At 28.1% G+C, this 10,693-nt stretch overlaps 2 protein-coding genes across 2 annotated transcripts in view; both read right to left on the bottom strand.

The window, feature by feature from the left end:
* Nucleotides 1-5,064: 5,064 nt before the first annotated feature.
* LOC137651052 (nucleolar transcription factor 1-like) lies at nt 5,065-5,490 on the bottom strand. Its single transcript, XM_068384191.1, has one exon. The coding sequence runs from the start codon at nt 5,488-5,490 to the stop codon at nt 5,065-5,067; it is 426 nt and encodes a 141-aa protein (XP_068240292.1).
* Nucleotides 5,491-5,515: 25 nt separating this feature from the next.
* LOC137651051 (probable serine/threonine-protein kinase clkA) overlaps nt 5,516-10,693 on the bottom strand; it is a 7,732-nt gene continuing 2,554 nt past the window's right edge. The window contains exons 2-4 of the mRNA XM_068384190.1: nt 7,319-7,939; nt 5,984-6,082; nt 5,516-5,734 (exon numbers count right to left, since the gene is read on the bottom strand). Coding sequence (XP_068240291.1) covers nt 5,516-5,734; nt 5,984-6,082; nt 7,319-7,939 — 939 coding nt within the window. The remainder of the gene's footprint in view (nt 5,735-5,983; nt 6,083-7,318; nt 7,940-10,693) is intronic.

Here is a 10,693-nt window from a genome sequence, read left to right as displayed (position 1 = left end):
ATAATGAATAACAAATGATAAATAATAAATGATAAATAATAAATAAAAACAAAATTAGAAATAAAATAAAATAGTAAAAGCAGTGATAGATATATAGCATGGTATAAAAAGGTATATAGAAAATTTAAGTATCATAATCCTTACGCGTAAAATATAAATAAAAATAAGATATTGTGTAATAAAAGAGAAAGAGAAATGAGAAGTGTACAAAAAAAAAAAAAAAAAAAATCAAGTGTTTCGACTTTGGAAATAAAAAGTATGAAATGGTTAAACCCCAGACGCTGGAATCCAGCTCCATAATTCCAGCGGGAATTGGAACTGATATTTTTAAGTGATGAGTCCTCTGGAATGAAATGGGAACTATGAGATGGTACACATTCTAATCATTTAGATTACAGTTTGTTTCTTTTTCCAAAACGTATATTTTTTATATGGATGCATACGGGTGATTATTTAGATGAATTTTTTTTTGCAAGTATATTTATTTTATGTAGATGCATACAGAGGATTATTTAGATAGATATTTTGAAAGTATATTATTTACATGATTATTTAGATGAATTTTTTGTGGAAGTATATTTATTTTATGTAGATGCATACATATGATTATTTAGATAGATATTGTGAAAGTATATTATTTAAATGATTATTTAGATGAATTTTTTGTGGAAGTATATTTATTTTATTTAGATGCATACATATGATTATTTATATAGATATTTTGAAAGTATATTATTTAAATGATTATTTAGATGAATTTTTTGTGGAAGTATATTTATTTTATGTAGATGCATACAGAGGATTATTTAGGTAGATATTTTGAAAGTATATTATTTACCTGATTATTTAGATGAATTTTTTGTGGAAGTATATTTATTTTATGTAGATGCATACAGAGGATTATTTAGATAAATATTTTGAAAGTATATTATTTACATGATTATTTAGATGAATTTTTTGTGGAAGTATATTTATTTTATGTAGATGCATACAGATGATTATTTAGATAAATATTTTGAAAGTATATTATTTACATGATTATTTAGATGAATTTTTTGTGGAAGTATATTTATTTTATGTAGATGCATACAGAGGATTATTTAGATAAATATTTTGAAAGTATATTATTTACATGATTATTTAGATGAATTTTTTGTGGAAGTATATTTATTTTATGTAGATGCATACAGAGGATTATTTAGATAAATATTTTGAAAGTATATTATTTACATGATTATTTAGATGAATTTTTTGTGGAAGTATATTTATTTTATGTAGATGCATACAGAGGATTATTTAGATAAATATTTTGAAAGTATATTATTTACATGATTATTTAGATGAATTTCTTGTGGAAGTATATTTATTTTATGTAGATGCATACAGATGATTATTTAGGTAGATATTTGGAAGTATATTATTTACATGATTATTTAGATGAATTTTTTGTGGAGGTATATTTATTTTATGTAGATGCATACAGATGATTATTTAGATAGATATTTTGGAAGTATATTATTTACATGATTATTTAGATGAATTTTTTGTGGAAGTATATTTATTTAAGGTAGATGCATACAGATGATTATTTAGATAGATATTTTGAAAGTATATTATTAACGTGATTATTTAGATAATTTTTTTTAAGTATATTTATCTTATGTAGATGCATACAGATGATTATTTAGATAAATATTTTGGAAATATATTATTTACATGATTATTTAGATGAATTTTTTGTGGAAGTATATTTATTTTATGTAGATGCATACAGATGATTATTTAGATAGATATTTTGAAAGTATATTATTTAGATGATTATTTAGATGAATTTTTTGTGGAAGTATATTTATTTTATGTAGATGCATACAGATGATTATTTAGATATATATTTTGAAAGTATATTATTTACATGATTATTTAGATGAATTTTTTGTGGAAGCATATTTATTTTATGTAGATGCATATAGATGATTATTTAGATAGATATTTTGAAAGTATATTATTTAGATGAATTTTTTGAAAGTATATTATTTAGATGAATTTTTTTGAAAGTATATATTTTTTTATTTAGATGTATGATGATAATCTTTAAATTTTATTTAATTAGACTTTTTTAAAGTACAATTTTATATGGATGTATAAGGATCATTTAAAAAAAATTTAAAGTATATATATTTTTAAATTCTGTTTTGAGAGTACATTTTTTTATGTTTAGACGCGTAAGGATAATTTTTTAGATTTTTTTTTTCTAAAGTACATATGTTGGATATATGAGGATGATTTTTTTTTCTTTTCGAAAGTAGTCTTTTGGACGCTCGTTTTCTCAATTTTTGTATATTTAGATTTTCTAAAATCAGCTGAAATTGGTTAGGAATAAAATGAAATATACTTGTTCTTAAGGATGTGCATTTTTTTTATTTAGAACCAAGAGGATCATTTTGTTTTGTTAAAAAAAAAGCATTTTTGACGCCTATTTTTCGTTTATTTTTATTTAGACCTAAGAGGATAATTTCTATTTGGTTTTTCAAAAAAAAAAAAAAAAACTTGTTTTGTATTTTTTTCTCTCTCTTTTTTTTTAAATGCTAGCGAATAATTTTTGTTTTGTTTTCAAAATAAGCATTTTTAACGCTTCTTTTCTCATTTTCTTTTTTATTTAGACCCCAGATAATTTTTTTTCTTTTTTTTTTAAAGCATTTTGAACACTCGTTTTCTGATTTTTTTTTTAGACCAAAGAGGATATTTCTTTTTGGGAAAAAAAAATCCTTTTAACGCTTGTTTTTTTTTTTTATTTAGACCCAACATGATGATTTTAGTATTGTTTAAAAAAGTAAAAATTTTTAACGCTTGTTTTCTTCATTGTTTTATTTCTATGCAGGAAAATTTTTTTTTCCAAAAAAAAAAAGAAAAAAAAGAACGCCTTTTTTTATCATTTATTTTCATTTAGACACAAGAGGATAATTCTAGCGTTGTTTGAAAAGTAACTATGTTTGACACTTGTTTTCTCATTTTTTTTTATTCAGACCAAAGAGGATAATTTTTGTTTAAAGAAAAATTAACCCTTGTTTCCTCATATTTTTCTTATTTAAACCCAAGAGGATAACTTTTTTTTGTTAAGAAAAAAAAAAAAAACTTTTAACGCTTGTTTTCACATTTTTGTTTATTTAGATTCAAGAGGATGATTTTTGTTTTGTTTAAAAAAAAAAACTTTTTAACGCTCGTTTTCTCATTTTTTAAATTTATCTAGACTCAAGAGGATGATTTTTGTTTTGTTTGAAAAAAAAAAAAGAATTTTTAACGCTTGTTTTCTCATTTATGTTTGTATTTAGACTTCCTAAAGTCAACTGAAATTGGTAAGGAATAAGATTAAAAAAAAAAAAAATACTTGTTCTTCAGGATGTGCATTTTTTATTTAGGCGATCAGCACGATTTTTTTTTTCTTTTTGAACGCTTGTATTCTCAAGTTTTATATATTTAGATTTCCTAAAGTCAACTGAAATTGAATGGGAATAAAAGAAAGAATACTTTTTTTTTTTTTATTTAGACCCAAAAGGATAATCTTAGACTTGTTTTCAAAACAAATTTTTTTTTAATGCTTATTTTTTTGTGTGGGGGCGGGGTTATTTAGGTTTCCTAAAGTCAACTGAAATTGAATGGGAATAAAATAAAGAATACTTTTTTTTTTATTTAGACCCAAAAGGATAATCTTAGACTTGTTTTCAAAACAAATTTTTTTTTTAATGCTTATTTTTTTGTGTGGGGGCGGGGTTATTTAGGTTTCCTAAAGTCAACTGAAATTAAATGGGAATAAGAGAAAGAATAATTAATCCCAAAAATGTGTATATTTTTTATGTAGACCCCAAGAAGATAATTTTAGTCGTTTACAAAACAACTTTTGTTTAACGCTTATTTTCTCAATTTTTTTATTTAGATTTTAAAAGTGAACTGAATTTGACAAGGAATAAAAGAAAAATATTTTTTTTTATTCTTTTTATTAGTTTTTCCAAGGAAATTCTTTTTGTATATTTTTTAGTGATTGTTTTTAAGTACTCAGTAAAGCCACTTGATAAAGATATACTTACGTTTGACATTTAATGATTGAAAGAGACTATATGGACTCTAAAGATTTGAAATTTTCGGTTAATTGTGACAACACAAATAAATCTTTTTTCTTGAACGAATTCTTTAAAGTTTCAGTGAAGCCAAAAATGAAAGATTTGATTTTTTCCTTTTAAATGAAACTTAATGCGAAATATTTGACCAATCTTAAATATTTATGTTATTCTTAACTGGGATTTTAATATTTCTTTTAAATTTGAATGTTTCAGGTATGAAGGATTTACTCAAGTGATTTGAAATACAATTAAAATTATAGATATTATTCTTAAATATTTTAGAGTGTTAATCGTTATATTTTTCGATATTTTTAAAATTATGAAAGGTTTAATCAAGCTTTTAAATCAAATGAGAATATAAGATGTTAATAGCTATTGGAAATATTTATATTTTATAGTAGTTTTATATCAGGAATTTTATTTATATTATGATAGTGGTAAGAATGTCAATTTTTTTGCCTATTCTTGGTTGGTTAACACAGTCTTTTGGAATGAAAAGAAGGACTCTGTTTAGATTAAATTTTGAACAAGCAGTTGTTAGATTCTGCGTCTGTCTTTTACCGAAGAGTGGTATTAAACGTCCTACTCTCTCTCTCTCTCTCTCTCTCTCTCTCTCTCTCTCTCTCTCTCTCTCTCTCTCTCTCTCTCTCTCTCTCTATATATATATATATATATATATATATACATATATATATATATATATATATATACATATATGTATATGTGTGTGTATATGTATGTATATATGTACATATATATATATATATATATATATATATATATATATATATATATGTACACACACACTTTTATATATATATATATATATATATATATATATATATATATATATATATATATATATATATATATATATATATATATTAATATTAATATTATTCATACGATGTAGTTCACTAGTATATTTACATCTCATTCCATAGCTTTATTATTCCTTATGCTCATTATTTCGTTCATTATCATTTTCATCATCAACATCATTGCGATCATCATCCTGGTCGTCATCATTGTGTTCATCATTATCATAATCGTTGCGATCATTATGCTGATTATCATCATCATTGCAATCCTCATTATTATTATCATCATCATCATCATCATCGTTGCAGTCATCACCGTCATCCTTATCATCATCATTGCGGTCATCATTCTCATCCTCATCATCATCATTGCAATCATCATTATTATCATCATCATCATCATCATCATTGTTGCAATCATCACCGTCATCCTCATCATCATCATTGCGGTCATCCTTCTCATCATCATCATCATCATCATCATTGCAGTCATCATTATCATCATAAGTGCTTGTTGTCCTCATTATGCTCACCATCATCATCATCATCATCATTGTGTTCATCACGCTGATCATCAATCTAGTCCTCATCATAATTGTAGCCATCATTGGTGTTATCATCATTATCATCATCATCATCATCATTGTGGTCATCATCATTATCTTTATCATTGTGGTCATCACTCTTATCCTTTTCATCATTATTGGAGTTATCATCTCCATCATCATCATCATTGTAAGTTACATAATCAGTCCCAGGAGTAATAAAAGACGAAGACAGCTTCGCGCGAAGTGATGCCTGAAGAGCGAAAGAGAAATGGATTTTATTTCACATTTATTTATGCGCACCCGCGTACACGCAATCCCCCCCCCCTTTTTTTTTTGCAGACTTGCTATCTATCTTTTGATGATTGGTGCTTGAGCGCACTTGTGCGTCGAAGCGCATTCGGGCGCGCATTAATTAACATGATGCGATGTACTTGCGTAGCGCGATTATGTAGTCAAGAGGTTGGGCGGTGAGTCTTGAATTAACAAATGAGTCACTGACTGGTGATCTCTTTTGTTTTTCGAGTGCACCGGAGTTCAATTCAGCTGGGAAGAAGAAGAAGAAGAAGAAGAAGAAGAAGAAGAAGAAGAGGAAGTGTTTCTGCAATAAAATACTTGTTGAAAAAAAGTGAAACTGAAAAAGTTTTTCTACGATAAGATACTTGTTGAAAAAACTTAATCTAAAAAAAGTTTCTGCGATAAGATATTTGTTGAAAAAAAAACTGACACTAAAAAAGTGTTTCTCGATAAAATACTTGTTGAAAAAAAACTTAAATTAAAAAAAAAACTGTTTGTACGATAAGATACTTGTTGAAAAAAAAAATAAAAAGGTGTTTCTGCAATAAGATACTTGTTGAAAAAATGAAATTAAAAAAGTTTTTCTGCAATAAGATACTTGTTGAAAAAAATGAAATTAAAAAAGTTTTTCTGCCATAAGATACTTGTTGAAAAAATGAAATTAAAAAAGTTTTCCTGCAATAAGATACTTCTTGAAAAGAAAACTGGAACTAAAAAAGTGTTTATGCAATTAGGTACTTGCTGAAAAAAAATGAAACTAGAGAGTGTTTCAACAATGAGATGCTTATTGAAAAAAACTAAAACAAACTAGAAAAAGGTTTTTTTTTTTTTTTTTTTTAATAAATGTTGAAAAAAAACTAAAAGAAATACTGATAAAGGGAAGAAAAAAGCAGAAGCAAAAAAAAAAAAAAAAGAAAACAAATTATGTTAAGACAATATGTATCGTTGAAATTAGTTAACTAATATCTATAGTATCTGAAGTAGGACTATAATTATCATTGTCCAAAAAAATAAATAAAACTGAAACAGTTGAGATATTTTGTATTTTTTTCGTACTTACTGACAAAATAAGATAATAGGTTAAAGTAAAATTTTCCGATTAAAAATATTAATCCTTAAAATTATTCAACAAATGATGATATTAGACATGGAACAATAATTTTCTATAGGAAAACTTGTCGAAAAAAATACAAAAATTAGTTTTTACTTTTTTATTTTTTCGTGATCCTTACTGATAAAGTAAAGTAAGTGGGCAAGATAAAACAAAACAAGTAAATATGTATCCTAAAATATTATATATCCTTGAAATTATTCACCGTATGGTTATCGTATAAAAAAATAGTACTATAATAACCTTTAGGAATAGATAAGATTTCGTTAAAAAAAAGTTCTTTTAAAGGTCGTTGGGTTGGGAGTAAAAAAAGGGAAAAGATTAAATGAACTTAACCTAAAAATAGAAAGATAGTCTTTTTTATACAATAGATCTTAAAGGTTGGATTCGTCAAATCCCCCAACCCTGGCCATTACAGCGTATGCTTACCCCTTTAAAAAAGGGGGATAGTGGTCTACGTAATAACTGGTTGAAACTCTTATACTGTCCGTCAGAATTCTTAGACTGTTTGTCAAAATTCTTAGACTGTCCGTCAGAATTCTTAGACTGTCCGTCAGAATTCTTAGACTGGTCGTCGAAATTCTTAGAATGTTCGTCAAAATTCTTAGACTGTTCGTCAAAATTCTTAGACTGGTTGTCGAAATTCTTAGTCTGGTCGTCAAAATTCTTAGACTGGTCGTTGGAATATTTAGGCTGTCCGTCAAAATTCTTAAACTGGTTGTCGAAATTCTTAGAATGTTCTTCAAATTTTTTAGACTGTTTGTCAAAATTCTTAGACTGGTCGACGAAATTCTTAGACTGGTTGTCGAAATTCTTAGTCTGGTCGTCAAAATTCTTAGACTGGTCGTTGGAATTTTTAGGCTGTCCGTCAAAATTCTTAAACTGGTTGTCGAAATTCTTAGACTGTTTGTCAAAATTCTTAGACTGTCCGTCAAAATTCTTAGACTGGTCGTCGAAATTCTTAGTCTGGTCGTCAAAATTCTTAGACTGGTCGTTGAAATTTTTAGGCTGTCCGTCAGAATTCTTAAACTGGTTGTCAAGATTCTTAGACTGTCAAAATTCTTAGACTGTCCGTCAAAATTCTTAGACTGGTCGTTGAAATTCTTAGACTGGTCGTGAAAATTCTTAGTCTGGTCGTCAAAATTCTTACCCTGGTCGTTGAAATTCTTAGGCTGTCCGTCAAAATTCTTAAACTGGTCGTCGAAATTCTTAGACTGTCCGTCAAAATTCTTAGACTGGTCGTCAAAGTTCTAAGAATGGTCGTCGAAATTCTTAGACTGGTCGTCGAAATTCTTAGAATGGTCGTTGAAATTCTTAGGCTGTCCGTCAAAATTCTTAGACTGGTCGTCGAAATTCTTAGAATGTTCGTCAAAATTCTTAGTCTGGTCGTCAAAATTCTTAGACTGGTCGTTGAAATTCTTCGGCTGTCTGTCAAAATTCTTAGATTGTATGAATGATAGAGTTCAAAACTGATCATCAGACTTGAAACTTGATGAAATTTTGATTTCAAGGCAAAGGAACTTTAACTATAAATTAGGCAATGAATTTTGAAATTTTCGTTTTCAAAAGCACAGCCTCCCCCAACCCATGAGAAAATTAGGTAGTGATGTTCAAAATTAATATAATGAAAAAAATCGAAGTGATTTGACGTCAAGAAATAGAAATGTTAACCTTAAGGCGAAAGAAATTTAAACTATAAATTGGTCAGAATATTTTTAAACATCCTATATTTCGAAAGCACAAAACAAAATTAGGTAGCGATGTCCATAATTAATAATTACCAATTAATAATTGAAATTCGAAGTGATCTGACGTGGAGACTACAGTAGCTTTAGACATTTTAAGCCATCAGTTCTTTTTCCTCAATCGTCCGCATCGAATATTTTTTATTTTTTCTTGTGAAGGTATAAATGTCGAGCGCAGTCATCAACAAAAGGTTAAGCTGCATTTGCTAAGATGTTTGAAAGCAATTGTTATGCTGGTGTGTGTTTTTGGCGTCATTGACTATTTCGATTGACAGTTTACGTGGAGATAATAGTGGTCCCTTCGTTTTAGTTTTTTTTTTTTTTTTTTTTTTTTTTTTTCCACACAAGTGTGTAGTACATCTCTTGGACTTTATTGGAGTTTTGGACCCGCCACTCGTGTTTTATGTAGATTATATTGATTTATGATTTATGAATATGTTTGTGGTCTACCTTTTGGGATTTATGGGTATGTTTGTTGCCAACCTTTGGGGATTTATGAAAATGTTTGTAGCCCACCCTTTGTGTTCTATATAAATGTTTGTGGCCCACCTTTGTGGTGTTATGAAAATGTTTGGTGGTCCACCTTTGTGGCTTTATTTAGATGTTTGTGGCCCACCTTTGTTGATTTTATGAAAATGTTTGTGGCCCACCTTTTGTGTTCTATATAAATGTTTGTGACCCACCTTTGTGGTGTTATGAAAATGTTTGGTGGTCCACCTTTGTGGCTTTATTTAGATGTTTGTAGCCCACCTTTGTTGATTTTATGAAAATGTTTGTAGCCCACCTTTTGTGTTCTATATAAATGTTTGTGGCCCACCTTTGTGGTGTTATGAAAATGTTTGTAGCCCACCTTTTGTGTTCTATGTAAATGTTTGTGACCCACCTTTGTTGATTTTATGAAAATGTTTGTGGCCCACCTTTAGGTTTTTTAGTTGCTCATTTGGGGGAGATAGGTAGAAACAACCCCGAGTAATATGTATCTAGCGGCGGTAGGAAAATTGGGTAAAGATAATCATAATACTGGAAGAGTAAGAGAGTGCACTGCTCTTCATATTGCATTTAACTCTGTTTATTGCTGTCTTGATTACACCTTGTCGTGACTTGACGATCTTAATTGCGGAAGATTTTACAGTCATTTGTTACAGCATGATTAACAAACGTCTACAAATTATTATTATTATTATTATTATTATTATTATTATTATTATTATTATTATCATTATTTGCTAAGCTACAACCCTAGTTGGAAAAACAGGATGCTAGAAGCGCAGGGGTTCCAACAGGGAAAATAGCTCGGTGAGGAAAGGAAACGAAGAAAAATAAAATATTTTAAGAAGAGCAACAACATTAAAATAAATATCTCCTATATAAACTATAAAAACTTTAACAAAACAAGAGTAAGAGAATTAAGATAGAATATTGTGCCCGAGTGCATCCTCAAGCAAGGGAACTCTAACCCAAGACAGTGGAAGACCAAGGTACAGAGGCTATAACACTACCCAAGATTAGAGAACAATGGTTTGATTTTGGAATGTCCTTCTACTAGAAGAGCAGCTGCTTACCATAGCTAAAGAGTCTCCTCTAGAGAAGAGATTAGAGAAGAGTAATTATCACGTGCATGTGCCACTCGTCTTATCTGATATTTGTCCTTCTTAGATTCCTGTTATTCTTAACATTAACTCTGAATATGTAACATTGGTGTCCCTTTCTACATCCGGAATTCAAATAGAAAAAATGCATTTTAAACTTTACTTACTTTACTTTGAGGGTTGTTTTTCTGGTCATATAGAAAAGGGGAACCCTACTGTTTGATCTCTTGTAGGCTGGCAAAGAAACACGAACAATGATAGGTCTCTTTAATAAGAGGTTACTAAACAAATTGACGGCTAAACAGAGACTAACAATATACGTTACATACATAGAGAAGAAAAGTATTTACAAAACTCTCACTTGTTTATTTACATTAGAAACCAATTACCATTACAGTATAATTTCCGAACACCCATTACATAACTAGTAAACAAATAAATACAGACATTTGGAGGTATATCACACACCT

This window comes from Palaemon carinicauda, chromosome 12 (assembly GCF_036898095.1).
Source record: "Palaemon carinicauda isolate YSFRI2023 chromosome 12, ASM3689809v2, whole genome shotgun sequence".
Lineage (NCBI taxonomy): Eukaryota > Metazoa > Arthropoda > Malacostraca > Decapoda > Palaemonidae > Palaemon > Palaemon carinicauda.
Note: the sequence above shows the minus strand (reverse complement) of the source record. Positions and strands in the feature narration are given on the sequence as shown.

Bases quoted from the DNA above. Each gene is read 5' to 3' on its own strand.
- LOC137651052 (XM_068384191.1), bottom strand. From the start codon at position 5,490: ATGATGATGATGATGATGATGGTGAGCATAATGAGGACAACAAGCACT.